Here is a 23,563-nt window from a genome sequence, read left to right as displayed (position 1 = left end):
GGGAGGGAGCGAGGGCGGGAGGGAGGGAGGGAGGGAAGGGTGCATGTGCTGTGCTGATAAAAATGGCCTTAGCCTTTTAAATAAGGTTTATAAGCCACCCTGAACTATAATGCTTTTTCACTGTACTGTGCTGTCAAGCTTGCCCATAGGTCTCACTATAAAGCAGTGGCTCTTATTCCAACTCAGAGCTCATCACCAGATCAAATCTCACATGACCGCTTCTGCCCAGAACATGCAAACTGATATGAAGCTGAGATGTGCTTGAGATCTAAGGATGGCATTGTGGGAAGTTTTGCATGATGTGCCCGTGGCAGAGATTGATAGGAGAGGGGCGCTGCTCAGGCAATTTCCTCCCTCTTCAATCTGATCTTTTAAATTGCTCATAGCGCTATATGAAATACATGTATTATTATCATTATTATGGAGTTCAGATAGTCATAACATGATATTATGATATAGGACAATGGGTTCATATCTGCGTCAGTTCAAGTTGTAGCCTACGTAATGTAGAGAGTCAGAAAAACTGTACGTGCCAACTGTCCCATGTTGCTCCAGGGAAAGTCACTGGCAAAACATGTGTGAAACAAATAACACTTTCACCCGAAAGGCACGCCTTGATTGTGTTAATTGTCCATATCGCCCTTCTAGAGACACTTATCACATGATCATAGGTTTATGGGCCTTAGCAAACAGATGGTTGACTACTTGGAGCTGGACACAAGGAACCACGCTATCTAGACTTGTGGGGACAGGACCAATCTACAGCGAGAGATGAGCTGGGTTATGTAGGCCTCTTTGGTTTTATGGCAGCCATTTTGGGTCTGAAGGTTGTTTTGTGATCGGCCAGTTTCAAGGCTTATCACAAGCTGTCTTGGAGATTGCTTTATCGGGTAGTTGACGTTTGTGTCTGCGTCGGTTTCGCTTTCCCTGAACCTGGATATTGCCAGTGGGTTGAAGAGGGTTGTACGAGACTTCTGCTGTCTTACCCTTTGAATAAATATACGGAATATATTTTTTTTGCCCCGTCATTGTAGGTGTTTGTGTGTGTCTGAATCTGTGCTGTTGTATATTCAGGCGTGTAATATTGGCACACGTGGTTTATGTATCCAAGTGCGTCTAAACGACACGCTGACCCCCAACAATGAAGGTCAATAAAAAGCGAAGCCACGGAGATGGACTTCCTTCATGCATTCCAGGGCTAAGCCGTTTGGTTACATACTAACCAACGTCCTACTTCCGAGGGAGCGATTCAAAACCGTACCGCCGGGCATGATGAAAATCAACATGAATACAACATGACATCTACTGGCGCGCAGATCTATAACCATAAAGTCATGTTCACCCTCTCTGACCTCTGCAAGGCTTTACATAGTTGCAAGCCTCCCGTCCGACTAGTGCATTTGCATTGCAGACACGGCGAAAGTGTTGTCAGAGTGATTTGGCAGAACATGTAATACGTCGAGCGGATCTATCGAGCGTCGATCTACGCTCTTCCCTCACCTCGCTGTTGCCCTGGTTGTGTTTACCCAAGTCCCAGTGGGCGGAGTCTGTCGTGCTCCACTCAGCTGAGTGTGTATCTGTGTGACAGGAGGAGGGACGAAGGTTGCACCTGTAGCTCTACACCTGACTACCAGAGAGCGAGAGACAGAGAGAGAGAGGCAGAGAGAATAGGCTGTACAGGGGAGGACGAAGAAGACGAAGGGAAGGATAGCAGTAAAAGGATAAGAGTGGAAGAGGATTTTGGAGTGGATATTGGAGTGGCAATGATCTGATATTTGAGTCGATAAATTGGTCTTTCCTAGCAGGGTTTCTCCCATAAACTATTAAGCTTTGGGAGGAAGGTCGTCTCCAGATCTCTACATATATACAGGTGAGGTTATTGCGCACACACACACACACACACACACACACACACACACACACACACACACACACACACACACACACACACACACACACACACACACACACACACACACAGTCTTGTACAACTAACCTTGTGGGGACACACAATTCAGTCCCATTCAAAATCCTGTTCTCCCTGTCCCTTAACCTAACGCTAACCGTACCATCCCCGTAACCCTAACCCTAACCTTAATCCTAACCCTAAACCTAGCTCCTAACCCTAACCCTAAAACTAAACCTAGCTCCAAATCCTAACCCTAACTCTAACCCCGCATTTAAGCTTGTGGGGACCAAAAAAATGTCCCCAGTTGGTCAAATTTTTGTTTGTTTACTATTCTTGTGGACACACACACACACACACACACACACACACACACACACACACACACACACACACACACACCCTAAACTGTGCCTTGACAATGTACAACATTTTGCCAGATGTATAGCAAGATTGTAATGATGAAATATTGACGATCGAAATGTAAGAGCTAGTTGTATATTTCTCCACAACGTGAAATATCGTGCTTACTACCCTCTTCCCGTAACATACCTAATTCAGATGAATACCTCTTCAACTGACAGAAAGTGGACTTCAGACAGAACGGGCTTCCTTGGGCCCCTCGTACCAGTTAGCAATAAGGACCTTTGAACACTGAGCCTTTTGACCACACACACACACACTGGGTAAACACTAAGCAGTTAGCACACACTGCACCTAACTGATTGCACTGTGCCTTGGTGACCATATGCATATGTGTCTACATTTGTGTGCATTCAATACAAGGCTCTCGCTAGCTACGTCGGCTGTCAAATACCAACGTGACACCATCATTTGTGTGACTCGCCTTGACATCCTACTCTTCGCTTATAATTGTCAGCTGTATGATCTTAGTCACGGCACCAATTGTGACGTATACCAAAACACATATAGTACATCCTTCGAGGGAATGACCACAGCCCTAATAGCCAGCATGTTGGCCACTGTTGCGTCAAAGCCTGCTTAATGCAATAGTTTGACAGATGCATGAGAAGTGAGGTCGTAATTTGAAGGGACTTTCCCCTCACATTTGACCGTGCTCCACATTTCGTAAAAATATTCGATGTGCGAATTCTCAGATAAGAGTCTGACGTTAGCATGGGAACGGAGCCATCGGCTTTAATCGCAGACAGTTATCACCAAAGGTGACTTGCCTGTCAGTGGCGTTAACCTCAGTCTGCACACACAGGTGGATGTTTACCGTAGCGTAGACTTTCCACATGACTGGAAGGGTTGCTACAGAGTGTACAGTGATATGGTCTCACGAGACATCTGGGCTCTAAGCGCAGGTTTACTACCTGTGACGTACCGGTGATATACTTTCTTTCAGAAAGAATAATAACAGGGTGATTTTGTTGGTTTGATTGATTTTCTGGATGAGCAACATGGACATTATATCCTTATTACCTTGAAGGGATTGCCTTTGGCCATTCCAAATAGTCACGCAACAGCAGCCACAGCCATAAAATGAATGACTCTCTAAAATTGAGATTTCATGTTTCCTTATTGAATTCCTCGTGACATCATGTAAACTAACTCAGCACTTGGAACTTTACTGGAAGTTACCTTTGGTCTGCTGACCTGGACAACTGGCTGTGCCAACGACTAGTCTAGGACGTGGTCCAGCAACTTGACCGATGTTCTGCTCTGAAGGAGGGTGGAAATGGGAAGTCTAGGTTACTGATGGCTAAAGGACAAGAGGTGGACAGAGTGACGGAGAGACAGACAGGGTTGATGACCTGAGAATGAGCTGTGTTGAATGTCACCGACTGACTGGCATTCCAATGGGCAATAGAACTAATAAGGAAACCCGCTTTAGAAGGGTCATAAAATGGGTTGCACTTGGACTGCACGATAACCAACCACAAATCGGGCAGTACTACAAAGGCAGGTGACTGACACATGTATTAGTAAACTAAGATAAACAATTTAGCATTACAAATATGTTAGGTTGAATAACAATTGACAAGTAAAAAATAAACTGTCACCAAGAAATGATCGCACATAAAGACATATAGACCAGATATTAGACCAGACATATCTTAGACAGACTATTATGCTGAGGCAGATAAAAAGATGCCCAGACTAACTTTGCCTCTGAACGTTTCACCCTGGCACGAAACCAGTCAAAGGAACTCAAACATTAACATGTTGGCCGCTGTTTTGTCATGAGAGAGAAAAAAAAGCAGTCTTGGCTTCTGTTTGCTCATCTATAGACCAAAACCCAACCCTCAGCTATCAGGCCAAAAGTCATCAGCACCCAAACAGATCACCAACAGTACATTAGCATATTCTATGGAAATTTCCACCGCGTTGCTAGGCGACCGGTGGGTAATGGCCTATTCCCTTCTTCTGGGGGGAGAGTGGCACAAAGCCGAGGCTTTATCTGTATGCAGCGAGGGCAGAGTAGTGTGCGTGTGTTCACGTGTCTATTTTTACGTTTGCTACATGTGTTTGCTACATGTGTGTTCCCTCCGCCTGCATGCCTGTGTTCGCCTTTGTCTGCGCATCACATAGTTAATCTGGTCTTTATATTCTAAATGTCTGTTTGTATTGCTATAGTATGTGTGCTGGTAAATCAGTACATGTTTGCTTATGTGGGAAGATGGACTTGTGTAGAAACCCACAGGACAGACAATACAACCTGCTCTGCCTGTATTACACAATGAACAGCCAAACTCTCCCACGACTGTTACAGTCAGAGCAGGAGCACTTAAACTGCACCGACACACTACAGAACACATGATTTCTGGAAGTCCCTTTGATATTTGTTTGCAGAACGGTTTACCTGGAATTTAAAAAGCTTTTCACTAGGGTACTTCTCTCTCTCTAGAAGTACAGAGAAACTGCCGTTGAAGTGAAACACTAAACAGAAACTCCCGGTTGAATGAATTACTCTAATGAGTGGTTCGTTTTGAACCCAGGCCAGAGGAATTTCAGCTGGAAAATAAGTCAATTAATTACCAGAAATGACTGCATCCGAATGGAACTAAACCTACACTCAGGTTTGCGTTAGCAGTAGTCGTTGTTGTAGTAGTAATAGTCATATTTATTGTGATGGTGGTGGCAACAATGGTAGAGGGATTGACAATGGCAGTAGTAGCGGCGGAAGTAGTGACAATGGTAGCGCGGCGCTTGCGATTCAAAGAGCAGCACCTCAGCACGAGAGATTGGGCAACCCGTGAGTGTTATCTCATCCTAGAAAGGGTTTGGCTGAAATATGAGGCGCTATTAGCAGCCGACACGTTTAGCTTGGCCAACACACACTAGGAGTAACCCAATCACCAGCGGTGCCCTGTCATCCCTCCACCATATGGTGCCTATTGAGTTCCCCTGAAATATTCAGGAGGGCTCAGTCCGTTCCCCCTGACACGGATATATCTGACACAGATCGATCTGAGCTGGGCGGTGTTTAGAGTCAGGTTACTGTGGTTAGGGCTTAGGGTAAGAGGTGTGGCAGGAGTTTGAATGGTGAATGGGAAGGGAGTAGTAGGGGAATTTACGTAAATCACTCTTCTCTCTGAGAGTTCATGACTCATGTCTGATCCATCTTCATTGTAAACATTGTGGAGCTGTAAAGCTACAGTTATTAACTAAAGTATTACTAAACTTCTCTCGCTCTTTCTCTCCCTACATCAACCCAAGGCCCCTCCATTCTTCCATCCCGCTCTCCCTCCTCTCTGTGTGTGTGTGTGGTCATGGCTGACCCATCGCCTGGCTGGTGGAAGCTGACCTTCCTGCGTAAGAAGAAGTCGGAGCCCAAGGTTCTGTACGAGATCCCAGCGGAGTACGGCAGCAATACCACACCCCACAGTGGAGCCCCCGGGGCAGTAGAGGGCGCCACAGAGGACAGCCAATTGAACGCCCGTCTGGAGAGGATAGTGGATAAGACGGCCACCAAGGGACGCCATGTCAAAGTGTCCCACTCAGGACGTTTTAAAGAGAAGAAGAAGATCAGGGCCACGTTAGCAGAAACCCCCGATCTGTTCCCTGGCCACGAGCCTAGCGACGAGAAACTCTGAGCTGGGAAATGAGTTCACATACACACATGCAAACACACCAAAACGTCATGTCTTTCTCTATCAAACTAATTTGTGCACACTCAAACACAGAAGACTTTCTCTGCCTCTCCCTCAAACACTGGTCTCACCATTTCACACGGTCCCTCTATCACACTCAGTGACACACACAGAGACGAAAGGCAGTGCATCCCATTGGGCCATGACATGTTGTGTCAATCCAGTCAGAGATCTCTGTTCTATATTCCCTAGAAATCTGGGACTGACTGAGAGTCTTTGTATGCATCTTAGTATCACACCCTCTCTGTCTCTTCCATCTATAATCAGTGGAGCAGTGGACGAATGGGACACCTGATTCTCCCCTGTCTGTCTGCATCCTACCTAGGCCATGAATACATAAACAGACTACCTTTAATAAGGTGCTATTAGTCATCTCCGATTTTAAATATTCAACAGGTCATAGGAACAGGGGGAGTTTCAGGTCATGCATGTTGCACTGTACAGTCATTGTACGGTACAGAATGTGTACTTTACTGGTGTTGCTAAGTTTCTCGTCTATTCAAAAGCAAATAGGTAACGTATCAAACAGACGTTGTTGTTTGCATAACAGCTTTATGACCTAGAGGGCATGGTTACTGGCTGTTGGAGGTTGACTGGTTTCCATAGCAAAATACTATGTCACGTGTCCTTCGTAGACATGTCACCTCAAAAACCTCAATTGTTCTAAAACTAACCTGAGTTTTAAAACCTTAGTATATATTGTCCTTTTTTTTCTTAAAAAAAAAAAAAAAAAGCTTTTTAAAAAATACTGGTAGGCCTCTCTACCCCTTCAGAATTTAACCTCAAACTAGACAAACGTTTCAGTTTTTCTTCTAGTTGCACTTTCTAATGTAAAAGTGAAGGACTGCTTCACAGATAGACTGCAAGGCTCCAACATAACGTCTATGCATTTCTCCACTGTTGCTTTGGTGTTTACAACAGTCTTTTGAAGATTCTGGCAGACACTGAAGCCAAACTAAAACCAGAGATGTAAAGAGGAAGTGAGACACCCCACTTGCTGTTTTTTTTCTGGTTCAATGAAAGTCAATGAAGGAAGTAGACCAGACCCAGCTGCTATTGCATTGGTGGCTATGGTAGACACACCCAGTTAAGTAGACTGGAACTGCCTATTTATTTTCGATGGTAAATGGCCTGAGTGAACCATCTTCATTTATCCACCATATTCGCTAAAACTACTCATGAGATCCCTCCTCTACCAAGACTGAAAAAGTACATTTCATTTCATGTTCACCTTCTCTACACTTAATGACAAAAATCCCTTTCATTGAAATTGTGCTGTACATTTTGAATAATTTTGTAAAATAAATACAGACTTGTTTTGTAAATAAAATATATGTCGTATTTTATTGAAATGCTTAAGGTTCTTTATTGTGTTACTGTGGACTCATTCTATTGTCCTCTAGGATGATGCCCTCTAGTGGGAACAAGCCCAATGTGTATCTCAAAGTTGGCACATTCGATCTAGGCAGCAGGGTTGGGGTCAATTCCATTTTAATTCCAGTCATTTCAGAAAGTAAAATTCCAATTCCAATTCGACATTTTCCTCATTGAAAAGCATTGAAGAGATTTGGAATTTGAATTGTACTTTCAGTGTACTTCCTGAATTGACTGGAGTTCAAATGAAATTCACCCCAACCCTGCTAGGGTCTATTATGGCAGGGGATCCCAAACTGTTTATTCCCATGACCCCTTCATGAACATGAAACAATACACAAAACTTATACCATGTATCATTTCTAAAATAATAATACATGCCATTTTGATGCTTATACTGTCCTTTGGACCTGCATATCTGGGCTTATCAGGTGTGCAGATAGTCCTACTATGATCAATATTGTATTTGTAAATTATATTAGGGATTATAAGGGATGGAATATCCTGTATATTAAATATCATGTCATAAATTGAATGCACTTACTTGGCTATGATCCAACATTTGACAAGTCTGCTGTGGCAATCGACTACCACCAGAGGGCAGTGACAAGGCAGAGAAATCAGAGCAACACGCAAAACTCCTTTGACTGAGAGAGAGAGAGAGAGAGAGAGACAGAGAGATAAAGAGAGAGAAGGAAAGAAAGAAAGAAAGAGAGAGAGAGAGAGAGAGAAACAGACAGAGATAAGGGCAGAAGTTCATTCGAGGAACAACATGGGATGAAAAAAATAGACTGAATGACACTGAAGAGGCACATTGACAAAAAGCAAAACGAACGTGTACCTGTGTGAAAGAGGCTATGATGGAACAGCAGAGTCACACAAGGTCTTATCTGATGACATGGAGTCTGAGCTTGCTAAACATATCAAGAATCTCATGCACCAGTTTAATGGGCTTAGTAGCCTCAAATGCAGAGAACTTGCTTATGAATTGGCACATCAAACAATAGTCAAGAAATGGAAGGGTAAGTTACATTGAACAGAGAGATCTACAGTATACTGAACAGAAATATAAACGCAACATGCAACAATTTCAAAGACTTTACTGAGTTACAGTTCATATAAGGAAATCAGTCAATTGAAATAAATGATTTAGGCCTTAATCTATGGATATCACATGACTGGGAATACAGATATGCATCTGTTGGTCACAGATACCTTTAAAAAAAAAGTTGGGGCGTGGATCAGAAAACCAGTCAGTATCTGGTGTGACCACCATTTGCCTCCTGCAGCGTGACACATCTCCTTCGCATAGAGTTGATCAAGCTGTCGATTGTGCCCTGTGGAATGTTGTCCCACACTTCTTTAAGGGCTGTACGAAGTTGCTGGATATTGGTGGGAACTGGAACACGCTGTCGTACACGTTGATCCAGAGCATCCCAAACATGCTCAATTGGTGATATATCTGGTGAGTATGCAGGCCATGGAAGAACTGGGACATTTTCAGTTTCCAGGAATTGTGTTCAGATCCTTGTGACATGGGGTCGTGCATTATCATGTTGAAACATTATGTGATGGCGGCGGATGAATGGCACGACAATGGGCCTCAGGATTGCATCTCGGTATCTCTGTCTATTCAAATTGCCATCAGTAAAATGCAGTTGTGTTCGTTTTCCGTAGCTTATGCCTGCCCATATCATAACCCCACCGCCAACTGTTTACAAATCAACAAATCGCTCTCCCAAACGTCCCCTGGACACGTGGTCTGTGGTTGTGAGGCCGGTTGGACATACCACCAAATTCTCTAAAACAACATTGGCACGACAATGGGTTTCTTATGGTAGAGAAATGAACATTCAGTTCTCTGGCAACAGCTCTGGTGGACATTCATGCAGTCAGCATGCCAATTGCACGCTCCCTCAAAACTTGAGACATCTGTGGCATTGTGTTTTGTGACAAAACTGCACATTTTAGAGTGGCCTTTTATTGTCCCCAGCACAAGGTGCACCTGTGTAATGATCATGCTGTTTCATCAGCTTCTTGATATGCCACACCTGTCAGGTGGATGGATTATCTTGGCAAAGGAAAAATGCTCACTAACAGGGATGTAAACAAATTTGTGCACAACATTTGAGAGAAATAAGCTTTCCTTGATTTAAACTTTGACCTACCAGCATCATCACCCACTGTCACAGGACACCATCACCCACTTACCAAAAGGCGGCTCAACTTAGCTCAATTTACTCCATACCGGGGGAAGTTATGCCACGAGACCACTTTTTTTGGACAAGCTATATTTTCAAAACTGTTCTGTTTAAATGAATTCTGATTATTTCCAAGGATACACAACATCCTGAAATATATGTAGATATCTTTGTTAGAAAGAACACTATATTTTCCTTGATGTAGTGATGCTGAATGTTAAAAATGGTTGAACTAACCCAACTCTCCCCTATACAATCGGGAGGGTGACACAGGTACGCTCTCTTATCAAAAGGAAACTTCCACCCCCCAAAAAAAGACTTGACTTAAACTCTTTTGCTCTTTGGGGAGCATAGGTCCTTCACAAACTTCCTGCAAATATGGTATGTGGTTAATAGTCCCGTTTTGCACCATTCACATGTGCTGTTTTAAACATCAAGGTGTAGAGATACCACATTAACTGAGTCAGGACTACAAACTCTTCCGGTGGAAAATTTACATCAAATGACTGACCCAACTACATGTTATTTATCTTCAGTTGAGGAGTAGAAAAATGCTGTCAGTTGACAGAGATGTAAGACACATGTTAATTAACAACTGAACTCTACAGACATGTGTATTAGGCTTTGTGTTTCTTCAGTAACTATAACTAACTAGCTATTCATCAGTGATCGGCCTTAAGGCGATACCAACACTTGTGAAGCATCTCACCTTCTCCTTCCACTAACAAGTTATGGTATGGAGGTTACCGAATGGATGTGTTGTCACGTTTATGTATAAAGTACTTGACGTGCAGTGTGTGTGTGTGTATAAGTTAAGCGTTTTTCAAGAGTTTTTAGGTCAGATGTAGAAAAATGCACGCTGTAGGTCAAGTAGTTATCTGTAAGGCCACTTACGCAAGGTCAGGTCACAGGTGAGTGGATGGGTTGACCCATGTTACCTTATCGTTATGACGGACACCTCAATCATAAGCTCCAAGAAAACAAAATGCAACTGCTATGAAAAATGTAAGCCTATCATATCACATTCCAGGATAATTCTAGCCTATTATTGAGCATTTTTACAGTAACAACTCACGCTAGCTTAATCACGCTAACTTAATCAAGCTAGCTTACTCATGCTAGCCAACACAGTCAATACATTCCAGTACACAGACTCAGGCCTCTTCAGCTTCCGTCGCACTCTCCCACTGGGCGCAGACGTCAATTCAACGTCTATTCTACGTTGTGCCTTTCTTGTGAAGCTGGAAACGGAAAATAAAATGTTTTTGTTGCATCTTATCTTTGTCTTTTATTCCCATGCTCCACCCTTGATGTTTAAGAACCGGACGTGCCTTAGACTTGTTTAGTTGTATTTAGTTATTCACCAGAGGATCTCACGTCTTTTAAACCAGGTGTCATTGTCTGTCTACGGGAATTCCACGTCGGTGGAAACAACGTTTGTTCAACCAGTGTGTGCCCAGTGGGGTCTTAAAGGCAGACGTCAACCGTCAGCAATATCAGATTTCTCTCACAACAAAACATTACTGTAAATACGTTTAACACATGCATACAACTTCTAATATCACCTATTGTGAAATGTTTAACTCGGGTGGACAATTATCTCACCTGCATTGTTAGATTGACTACTGTACTCACGCGTGGGAATTTCTGCGAATGTGCTCCGAGTGTTTGTTTCCGCATAATCGGTGTACGGCATTGAGTTGTACATCGGTGTGTATTTAGATGTCTATACATACATTTTTTCCCCCCACGAGTGTGTAAAGCCTGTGTGTGGTCTCGTGTGGCTCAGTTGGTAGGGCATGGCACTTGCAGCGCCAGGGTAGTGGGTTTGATTCTCCCGGGGGACAAGTACGGATGAAAATGCATACCTCACTATTACAACTCGCTCTGGATAAGAGTGTCTGCTCAATGACTCAAATGTAGCCAACACATGCGACCACATACTCAGCAGCACTATATACATGTTTGTGCCTGAGTTAAGATATGCATCCTCTAGATTTTCTCAAAAGCAGCAGAGCCTGATCCTAAATGTCGATACTCCTGTCAACAGCCGAGAGAGAGAATACCTCACATTCTTTCTGATTGGCCCATTCTAGGCCCTGCGCTTGGTGGCAGTGACATGGGCCTATGATTGAGGTGTCGGTCATACCGGTTTAGCAAGGCACAGGCATCCTATTAACCGGTTCCCGGTTCCCAAAACAATAATAAGAACAGAATGCACTGAGTTTTGTAGACGTGACCCGTTACCAACATTTTTGTTGTTTACAAGGAGTGCAAGGGAGAAATTAGTTATTGCATATGTTTACTTCACAGTGAAGTTATTCCCTGACGGGAATATGCAAATGTTTCTTTCTATAAACTAGAGTTCCAGTGAGGTTTTCCTACACTGAAAAACGTGTTACAGCTGTTGATAAGTCATTGATAATAATATGGCAATTGTTTTCCTGTCATAACATGAATATATATAAGGGGGGTCATAGCTATTTGCAATAAAATGCATGTTTAACCCTTAAAAAAAAATAGAGATATATATAAATAAATCCTATTAACAGTGCATCTTGTGTGTAGCTATCACTAGATTTAATACCAGATTGGAGTGTCTTTTTGTTTATGAGGAAAAGTTAGGTGGTTTATTTTCCCCAAAAAACAACACCAAACATATGCTAACTTTTTATAAAAGTAAAAAAATAACTGTGTCTGACTTAAGTTTGTAAACATGTGGTTTATTAGGCATATTCTGGTAAACAATTTTAATTTAAAACACATTACTAGTGAACATTTGTAATTTATTTTTATTTCACCTCTATTTAACCAGGTAGGCCACTTGAGAACAAGTTATCATTTACAACTGCGACATGGCCAAGATAAAGCAAAGCAGTGCGACAAAAACAACAACACAGAGTTACACATAAACAAACGTACAGTCAATAACACAATATAAAAGAAAAATCGAAAAATCTATATAACAATAAAATCTAATATAATCTACAATTCATAAAATGAATAAGCCAAAAGCCTAATAATTTGCTAATTGTACTGACTAATCAATGCAAAGTCAATCAAATAATGTGTGCACTAGTGGCACAACATTGATGTAAAAATGACCTATTAATTTCATGTCATCTATCTCTGATGTGTCAGGAGTTTGGAGAGGTAAGGGTTGATAACTAGTGCGTGTTCGGCAACTGGGAAGTAGGAATAAAACGAGGTCAAATGAAGACCTTAGTCGGAGCTCTAGAAAAATGCCCGAGTTTCCGTCTTGGAATTCCGAGTTGGATGACCCTTCAAAATATTTTTCCAAATCGGGGCTCGTTTTTTCCGAGTCCCAGTTGTCTTGAACGCACTGAAGTAGGACATTTCCGAGTTCCGAGTTCACAGTTGTTTTGAACGCGGCATATGGATCGGGCACACCTTTCTCACCTGAGACACTCGGATTTCGACGATTGAGTGACGTAGTTCTACGATTTGACAAATGGGAGGAAGCAAATTGGAAGTTTGCTTGAGATTTCGGGATGTGAAAACCAGTCTCCTTTCACGCTGGCCACCTACTTGGATTATCCACGGTTGTCAGGTGAGTTTTTCGTTCTTATTTTATTGATAATCGGGAATAAATGAACGTGATACAAGTAAATTAAATTGGTTGAAACGAATGTTTGATTTGCTAGAATTATTAGTAAATGTTTGTTTTGCTTCCATTGCCATTGAGTTTGATATTGCGGTACGCAATGTTTGATCAATTACGGATCGAATTTCTAGTGTTTTTGTTTCCTTTGCTTTACATTGCTTAGGTCTATGTTTTAAAGTAGAACAAAACTCATATTTTGTGGGAGATTGGACACCTGGAACTTCAAATGTGCCACCATAGGATATTTATCTAATAGAAATGACTGCTGCCTGCTGCAATCAGCTCTCAGTCCCACATCAGAATTAGACGTTCACCCATGTTTCTTAAACATCCAATTTCGAAGTTGTTGCAAACGTCAAGTTTAAGTTTAGGCAATAACTCCTAATGGTTAAGGTTTGGGATGGGCTTAAAACAAACATCTCAAACAATTTTCCATTGCTGGGTTTGAACTTGCAACCTTTGGAATCAGAGGCAGATGCCCACCCGCCAACCCCATCCACAACGCTCACTGTTGCCCCTATTGGACGGGTGCCACGTCATCTCCCGACGTCCTCAGACATGCGTGGATGTCGAATACTGACTTGTATCACAGGTGACCTGGGTGGCCTTTTCAGCTTTCTGAACATTTGATGCCAAACTTTTCCGAAGGCACAAAAGTCACAACAGTACTGTAATTAGTCCTACATTTTCTGAGCAGCAATTGGCCCCCTGGTCATGACATTATTAGCCATCTATGGCTTTGAAGTGTTTGTGTGTTGACACGAGTGTGCTCAAATCGAGGGACCAAACTCGTTTTTAAATCAACGAGTGGGATACAGTGAGGATCTTGTGACACAATGTTTCTTGTTCTTGCTATACATTGTTACGTGTTCTCAGAGGTGGGAAAAAGTGTTCAATTGTCATACTTGAGTGAAAGTAAAGATACCTTTATATAAAATGACTTAAGTGAAAGTAACCCAGTTAAATACTGCTTGAGTACAAGTCTAAAATAATCTGATTTTAAATGTACTCAAGTATGGTGGTGGTAAAGTACTCAAAAGTACTCATACTAGAGTAAAAGTACAAAGTAAAAGTGAATGCTACACACAGAATTCCTTACATTTAGCAACCCAGATGGCACAATTTTCCTTTTTTTATTCCTTTTTTTGACAGCCATGCACACACCCCAACACTGACATCATTTACAAAGGAAGCATTTATGTTTAGTGAGTCCACCAGATCAGAGGCAGTAGGGAGGACCAGGGACGTTCTCTTGAGAACTGTGAATTGGACCTTTTTCCTTTACTGCTAAGCATTCAAATTGTAACTAGTACTTTAGGTTGTCAGGGAAAATGTATGGAGTAAAAAGTACATAATTTTCCTTAGGAATGTAGTGAAGAAAAAGTAAACAAAAATATATAAAGTACAAATACTCAAATGACTTTAGTACTTTACATCACTGCTTATTCTCATGAAGACTTCTGAACACACATCAGTACATATGATATGGGTGATGATCAATGTCTAAGGTTTACATAATGGTTTACAGATGGCCAGCCAGGATGAGCATTTAGGAGTGTTGTATCCCAGCCTTACTGAAGCTTAAAAGCTTAGGTTGTGCCATGTCTACCCCTGATTCTGGTTCTGATAAACACAAGTTGTAGAAATGGGAGTGAATATGGTGTGCATGTGGGCCCATCAAATGTGATTCGACCAATGCTGCTAGTATGTCCCACAGCCATAGTCCTGCAGAATGGCAGCCATGATGGAGTTATCTTGGACCAGGCTTAGAACTTGCAGTGCCAACATAGTTTACATTGGAAATCCCCCCCCTCCCCAAAACCATCCCTCACACCAGGACACTTTCATTGTATGCCACATGGAGGATTTCTAGACCTTGAACTCAGTTGGCCTGTATATCCATGGCACTGGAACTGCCTTGTCTAGAAGGTGGAACATCCCGGCTGTCCCAGTAGCAGCAGCTGTGTCAGGGGCCCTGCCTGGGACCCGTGTGGTGATGCAGCTCAGGCACATTCCTGTCAGAGCACAGGAACCTGTCCGTTCACCCTACGCCTCCGGCACCCGACGCTGTCTTTCTCCCTCGTCATTTTCTTTACCTCTTCTGGCAGTTTCTCCTAGGTGTTCTAATAATCTCCTTCAGAGATCATTCTAATATTAGGCCTTCGTCTTCCAACCAAGACTCTGATGTTGTGATTGCCACTCTGGCCTGCGTCAGGAGTAAGCTACAGCGGCTGGATTGTGTTTGCAGTTGTTTCAGGCTTAGTTGTTAGGAGTTCCTTGGCAGTTGCTATGGTTGTTAGAGTACACAGAGCTGTATAGATCATTTGATCCTGATCCAAATGAATCAAACATCCAGAACAAGCTCATGTTTTGTTGGTGTCTTTATCAATGCTGGCAGGAAGCTCCGGTTTTTCCCAAACGTCACATTTTCAGTTCGACTATTTTTAAAGGCCTGAGAAACATAGTTGACATCGTATTCAAAATAAGTGACTTTGTCTCCCTGTTTTCTGTTTGAACGACATATTCCACATGGTTATTGTGTGTGTCAGTCCCTGTAACGTTCTTCATCTTCCAGCCTAGTTGTGACCTGTATCATGACGACATACGCCTCAAGTCATTTGGCCTAAAAGATTCAGGAATGCCGTTGTTTGATGGGTGTAGTATTTCAATATATTTGTTAAATGATTTTAACGCCACCCAGGAAGGCGTGAGTGCAGTTTCAGTTGACTCACTGTAAACTACAGTATGCGCTGCATTTTTCACGCCGTATTTGTAAATAGTATTGTAAATAATCGTCAACAGCAACTCATGTTACTCCCTATAGAATGAGAAAATATTGTCAGTTACCTGGAAAGTTGGTGTGCGCCACCAATTGGAGCTACTGTAATCACAATGGCCGCCTCAGCTAAATCTAATCTGAGGGATATTGGAGTTTTTCTGTTTTTTTGTACTTGATGATGCTCCCCTCAGTCAATTTTGTCAACAGTAACTACCATGAATGATACTCGTCAGCAACCTATTTTTCCCGACAAAACTATTGACGATAACAAGATGAGATGCCCTAAATAAAAAATGTAAACATCAGTCATTAATTTATTTTATTTGACAAAATGTATCGAAACGAGAATTCCACGTGGAATTTATGGACATTCAATTTGACATGAAGCTCCTTTTCATCGGTTTTGTCCAATCATCAGCATGCATGGTTTAGCAGAAGACTTAATGCAATCCTCTCATTACCTCTTTGCTTGTCACGTCTTTCTGTTGCGCGGGCTGCTTGACCAAAGCTGGCTCTCCCACACACACAGTTCCTGGGAGGTCACTTCACTCCTCTCTCCTTTGAACGGTTATTCTGGGGAGAAAATCAGAGCTGTAAATGATTTAACCTGTAGCCAAGGCTTTATAGCCTATATGGTAATTAACCAATGCAAGTCAAAATCTGCCACAGTAGCAATGTTGCCAGCTAAGGTATAAGAGGGGATAGTAGGCCTATTTGGACAAGGCAATCTGAATGTGCACATGATGGAAGTTAGAGGTAAATATAAATTGTTTAAAAAACATATATTTTTTAAGATGCTCTGACTATTATGTGAACTAAAATGACTGACTAAAACTATACTAAAAATGTTGAGGTTGTCGACTGATAACTTAAACTAACGAGGGATTATATTACTAATGTGACTAAGACTAAAATGTATTTTAAGACAAAAACTAATACTAAATCTAAAATAGCTGCCAAAATGAAGTCAAAGTGACTAACAGGATCCTATCCTAGGTTCTATCAATAGAACCATCTACATTATCACCAGGCTAGGCAATGAAGGATATTTTGTATTTTGCCTGTAGGCCTACTGTAACTAGGATGAGGTCCCAGCCAGGTGATGTTGAATACAATGCATTCAGGGAATGTCTTCAATTGTTTGTCATCTGAACTTCAGAGGACTACTCCTAAACAAGGAAGTCCTTTCTAAGAACGGATCTGTTTATTGGCTGTATGGCTTCAATGTTGGTCATTTTACTTTCATGTGAAAATTGTTCTTAAACATGCTGTCATCAACTGCATTACCCAAACAGCGCAATGCGATCACTTGTTACTACAGTTGACTGTTTCATTATTGATGTCCAGCCTGAATCTAGGCATCTTATTTGGTTGTCACTCAAAATAACAGCAGTATGAAGATGACGCATGGTGGCTGGGGCTGTTCTGTATGTATGGTATTGGGGTGTGGAACCTACTTTCTGTCTTGGCTCCACCCAATCACCATCCCGTCTTTGATATGCAACATAACCCTGCTTGGTAACCAGATAATAGTTCCTTCATAACCATCCAACACAAGTATCCAAGAGAACAGTAACGGGACTATGTTGTGATATATTATATACTTTACGTGTTTGATTAAATACGTAAACGAGAGAATAAAGACCTTTACTATTACACATGTAGACAAAGAGGAGAAACTCCGACCCCTAATATAATTTGGGATGCTTTTAAGGCGTACATTAGGGGAATGATAATCTCATACTCAGAAAAAATTTAATCTGAGTTAGAAATTCAAATTAAAGAAAAATATATCACTCTCTTAGAAAAAGCCCATAAATCTTTACAAGGTAAAGAAGAAAATTTCAATTTCAGAATTTAAGCAGGAATATAATCTTTTATTTTTGAAGAGCGCCAACAACTACAGATTAAACTCCAATAAAGCCTACTATTTAATGGTAAATAAACCTGGTGAAAACCTCGCAGCTCTCAAAATGAATACACGCCAAACAAGTTATAATTTTAAAAGCGAAGGATACAAATGCTTTAATTAGTAACAAAGCTGTACATAATCATTTTGAAAGTCACTATGAAATTCTATATCAATCAGAATTAAATAAGTTGGACTGATTCTACAGCCTTCTTGGACTCAAAAACCCTGAAGCAACTATCAGCACATTTATTTTTATTTATTTTTAAACACTAAAAATGGAACGTTTTACTCAAATGACAACACCAGTCACTCGATTCAGTGCTTCCGAGTTCCATGTATCGAACCAGTTATTTCAGTTATATTAAAGCCAGGAAAATCTGACGAGTCCCCTGCAGTTTACAGACCCATACAGTTCATATATTGCAACATAATAATAACAAAACCCATAAGCAACAGAATGGCACAAGTCTTACCAGACATGAAACATTTCAATTTATTATGGATCCCCATTATCTGCTGCAGAGGCAGCAGCTACTCTTCCTGGGGCCCAGCAAAATAAAGGCAGTTATATACAATTAATAACATGACATGACATTTCAAAACACATTAAGTGTGCGCTCACAGGCCACTACTCTACTACCACATATCTACAACACAAAATCCGTGTGTGTGTGCGTAGTTTCCCGATCTGTCCTCCGAAGCCCAAGTGGTTCATGTTTTTTTTTTTTTTTTCCCCCTAGCACTATACAGCTGATTTTAAAATAATAAACGAATCAGCGATCATTTGAATCAGCTGTGTAGTGTTGGGGCAAAAACCAAAACGTGCACCCGGTGGCGTCCCGAAGACCGAGTTTGGGAATTGCTGGTATAGTACGTATGTTATCGTGTGCATGTGTCTGTGCCTCTTCACAGTCCCCGCTGTTCCTGTAAAGTGGATTTTTATGTTTTTTTTGCAAATCTGATTTTACTACTTGCGCGAGTTACTTGATGTGGAATAGAGTTCCGTGGAGTCCTGTGCACCTCCCATAGTCTGTCCTGTACTTAGGGACTGTGAAGAGACCTCTAGGCATGACTTATGGTGTATGCATGGGTGTCTGAACTGTGTGCTAGTAGTTTAAACGGACAGGTCGGTGCGTTCAACATGTCAATACTCCTCACAAATGCAACTTTGAGCCAGGAGAGATTTGACATGCGTATTATACATTTTTGCTCTCCGTGGGCCAGCCGTGCTGCTCTGTTCTTGGCCATGTGTAATTTTCTTAAGTCCCTCTTTGTGGCACCTGACCACAAGACTGGACAGTAGTCCAGGTGCAAACAAAATGAGGTGTTGTAAGACCTGCCTTGTTGATAGCATTGTTAAATACAGGAAGTCAAATGATACCGTAATGTTAAGAGAATGGAGGCATCATATGCTTTATTTAAATACTGGGGGGAAATCTGGCTACAGACAAACACAATTTTGAAGTCACATGGGGCAGAGTCATTCAAGCATTACAAACATTGAGTGTGGATACGGTGGGAACGTATGGGTCTGAGCAAGTGTGGTGTTGCTGATGTTTGTCAAAGTATTCACACCCATTTGCTTTTTCTACATACTGTTGCAGCCTGAATTTAAAATGTATTACATTTAGATTTTTTTTGTCTCTTGCTGACACACACGTAACGTTAAAGGGGAATTACGACAATTCAGCTTTTGAGACTAAGTATTCAACCAGTTTGTCATTATGGGGCATTGTGTGTAGATGGGTGAGAGAAATGTATTTAATCAATTTTGAGTTCCGGCTGTAACACAGCAAAATGTGGAATAAGTTAAGGGGTATGAATATTTTCTAAAGGCACTGTGTATATGTTGTCTAACTTGTCTATGTATGTTTTTGTTTAATGTAGTGTGTGTGTGCTGAACAAATATAAACGCAACAATTTCAAAGATTTTATTGCGTTATAGTTCACATGAGGACATCGGTCAATAAATTCATTAGGCCCTGATCTATGGATTTCACATGACAGGGAATAGAGATATGCTTCTGTTGGTCACAGAGACCTTAAAAATGGGCCTCAGGATCTCATCACGGTATTTTTGTGAATTCAAATGGCTAATTGATCAAATGCAATTGTGTTCCTTGTCCATAGCTTATACCTGCCCATACCATAACCCCACCGCCACCATGGGGCACTCTATTCACAGCATTGACATCAGCAGACCGCTCTCCCACACAACGCCATACACCTGGTCTGTGGCTGTGAGGCAGGTTAGACGTACTGTTCTCTAAAGCAACGTTGGAGGAAGATTATGGTAGAGAAATGAACATTCAATCTCTGGCAACAGTGCTGGTGGACATTCCTGAAGTCAGCATGCCAATTGTACACTCCCTAAAAACTTGAGGCGTCTGTGGCGTTGTTGTGACAAAACTGCACATTTTAGTGGCCTTTTATTGTCTCCAGCACATGGTGCACCTTTGTAATGATAATGCCGTTGAATCAGCACGTGTCACGTGGATGGATTATCTTGACAAAGGAGAAATGATCACTAACAGGGATGTAAGCTAATTTGTGCACAATTTGAGAGAAATAATTTTTTTGTGCGTCTGGAACATTTCTGATATCTTTTTTTGCAGCTCATGAAACATGGGACCAACACTTTACATGTTGTTTATATTTTATGTACAGTGGGGCAAAAAAGTATTTAGTCAGCCACCAATTGTGCAAGTTCTCCCACTTAAAAAGATGAGAGGCCTGTAATTTTCATCATAGGTACACTTCAACTATGACAGACAAAATGAGAAAAAAAAATCCAGAAAATTACATTGTAGGATTTTTAATGAATTTATTTGCAAATTATGGTGGAAAATAAGTATTTGGTCAATAACAAAAGTTTATCTCAATACTTTGTTATATACCCTTTGTTGGCAATGACAGAGGTCAAACGTTTTCTGTAAGTCTTCACAAGGTTTTCACACACTGTTGCTGGTATTTTGGCTCATTCCTCCATGCAGATCTCCTCTAGAGCAGTGATGTTTTTGGGCTGTTGCTGGGCAACACAGACTTTCAACTCCCTCCAAAGATTTTCTATGGGGTTGAGATCTGGAGACTGGCTAGGCCACTCCAGGACCTTGAAATGCTTCTTACGAAGCCACTCCTTCGTTGCCCGGGCGGTGTGTTTGGGATCATTGTCATGCTGAAAGACCCAGCCACGTTTCATCTTCAATGCCCTTGCTGATGGAAGGAGGTTTTCACTCAAAATCTCACGATACATGGCCCCATTCATTCTTTCCTCTACATGGATCAGTCGTCCTGGTCCCTTTGCAGAAAAACAGCCCCAAAGCATGATGTTTCCACCCCCATGCTTCACAGTAGGTATGGTGTTCTTTGGATGCAACTCAGCATTCTTTGTCCTCCAAACACGACGAGTTGAGTTTTTACCAAAAAGTTCTATTTTGGTTTCATCTGACCATATGACATTCTCCCAATCTTCTTCTGGATCATCCAAATGCTCTCTAGCAAACTTCAGACGGGCCTGGACATGTACTGGCTTAAGCAGGGGGACACGTCTGGCACTGCAGGATTTGAGTCCCTGGCGGCGTAGTGTGTTACTGATGGTAGGCTTTGTTACTTTGGTCCCAGCTCTCTGTAGGTCATTCACTAGGTCCCCCCGTGTGGTTCTGGGATTTTTGCTCACCGTTCTTGTGATCATTTTGACCCCACGGGGTGAGATCTTGCGTGGAGCCCCAGATCGAGGGAGATTATCAGTGGTCTTGTATGTCTTCCATTTCCTAATAATTGCTCCCACAGTTGATTTCTTCAAACCAAGCTGCTTACCTATTGCAGATTCAGTCTTCCCAGCCTGGTGCAGGTCTACAATTTTGTTTCTGGTGTCCTTTGACATCTCTTTGGTCTTGGCCATAGTGGAGTTTGGAGTGTGACTGTTTGAGGTTGTGGACAGGTGTCTTTTATACTGATAACAAGTTCAAACAGGTGCCATTAATACAGGTAACGAGTGGAGGACAGAGGAGCCTCTTAAAGAAGAAGATACAGGTCTGTGAGAGCCAGAAATCTTGCTTGTTTGTAAGTGACCAAATACTTATTTTCCACCATAATTTGCAAATAAATTCATTAAAAATCCTACAATGTGATTTTATTTTTATTTTTTCTTCTCATTTTGTCTGTCATAGTTGAAGTGTACCTATGATGAAAATTACAGGCCTCATCTTTTTAAGTGGGAGAACTTGCACAATTGGTGGCTCAGTCAATATGGAACATTTCAAGAACTTTGGAAGTTTCTTCAAGTGCAGTTGCAAAAACCATCAAGCGCTATGATGAAACTGGCTCTCATGAAGACCGCCACAGGAAGGGAAGACCCAGGGTTACCTCTGCTGCAGAGGATACGTTTATTAGAGTTACCAGACTCAGAAATTGCAGCCCAAATAAATGCTTCAGAGTTCAAATAACAGACACGTCTCAACATCAACTGTTCAGAGGAGACTGTGTGAAACAGGCCGTCATGGTCGAATTGCTGCAAAAAAAACACTACTAAAGGACACCAATAAGAAGAGACTTGCTTGAGCCAAGAAACAAGAGCAATGGACATCAAACTGGTAGAAATTTGTCCGCAGAGTGAAGGGAAAATCAGCCAAACAAGTGTTCAGCATATGTGGGAACTCCTTCAATAAATTGTCACTGATTCCATATGTGTTATTTCATAGTTTTGATGTCTTCACTATTATTCTACAATGTAGAAAATAGTTTAAAAAAACTTGAGCGGTAGTGTTTGTTTTTTTAGAAACTTTTCAGATTATATATTTTTTTACTGTAGATTGTCTGTTTGCTACTTTTGATAATCCCACATGCTGCAGGTTTGGTCTCTAATTTAAACTTTTTCAGGAAAAAGCGTTTTTACTGAAATTAAAAACAGCGTCTTTTTGAAAATACTGACAATTTTTAAAATTGCTAGTAATATCTTTGAATCATTGTTGATGTTGCGTCGTCATATTCTTTGGTCAGTATTCCTGGACCTTGTCAACTACCGGTTTGTCCACCATGGTCTTTTTATAAGGCCAAGTCAACCATAAAGTTGAGGGGTGGATGATATGAAGGTTGTCTTTCTCATTCTTCTCCTGAACTCGTGATCCAAGGGCCAACTGCAGCAGGGGCAGCGCGTGTGTGTTCCTCACACTTGAATTGAAGACTGATTTCTCATGGTTGACAAATGGGACAGTTAAAGCTTATGAAGTTGCCAAATGTGAAACCAGTAAAATGTCACCACTTTTTTTTTTTTTTTTTTTTTTTTTTTTTTCATGTCTCCTCACATTACTGTAAATTTGTCTCCACAGAGCTGCGTTTCCTCCTCAGAGGGAACCTTTCCGAAAAGCAGACTTACTTTTAGCGACGTTGTTCATCCAATCGTGATGATGGACCCTCGGGTGTGCCCACCCTCACTCAACAGCAGCCAATCAGTGATGAGCAGTCTGGACAAGTCTCCCGCTGGAGTATCCAAGGTCGGCCACTCGCGGAACGGCAGCGTTGGGTCGTCACGCAACTCCCGACAGGTAGTTTCTGAGTCGTTCCTTTTGATGAAAATGATCTTGGTGTGTTTTGGGTGTGCATGTCTTTGTATATGATGGGTCTCCTCTCTACACCATAATGCATCCAAT

General features: G+C 41.7%; 1 protein-coding gene across 1 annotated transcript; it reads left to right on the top strand.

Annotated features, from left to right (window-relative positions):
* Positions 1 to 1,571: 1,571 nt before the first annotated feature.
* LOC120034181 (proline-rich protein 15-like protein A) lies at positions 1,572 to 7,370 on the top strand. Its single transcript, XM_038980644.1, has 2 exons — positions 1,572 to 1,870; positions 5,591 to 7,370. Exon 2 carries the CDS (start codon positions 5,644 to 5,646, stop codon positions 5,965 to 5,967), a length of 324 nt encoding a protein of 107 aa, XP_038836572.1. The 5' UTR covers positions 1,572 to 1,870; positions 5,591 to 5,643; the 3' UTR covers positions 5,968 to 7,370.
* Positions 7,371 to 23,563: the final 16,193 nt, after the last annotated feature.

The sequence above is a fragment of the Salvelinus namaycush genome, chromosome 41, assembly GCF_016432855.1.
Source record: "Salvelinus namaycush isolate Seneca chromosome 41, SaNama_1.0, whole genome shotgun sequence".
NCBI lineage: Eukaryota > Metazoa > Chordata > Actinopteri > Salmoniformes > Salmonidae > Salvelinus > Salvelinus namaycush.
Note: the sequence above shows the minus strand (reverse complement) of the source record. Positions and strands in the feature narration are given on the sequence as shown.

Coding starts and splice junctions, on each gene's coding strand:
- LOC120034181 (XM_038980644.1), top strand. CDS start 5,644: ATGGCTGACCCATCGCCTGGCTGGTGGAAGCTGACCTTCCTGCGTAAG.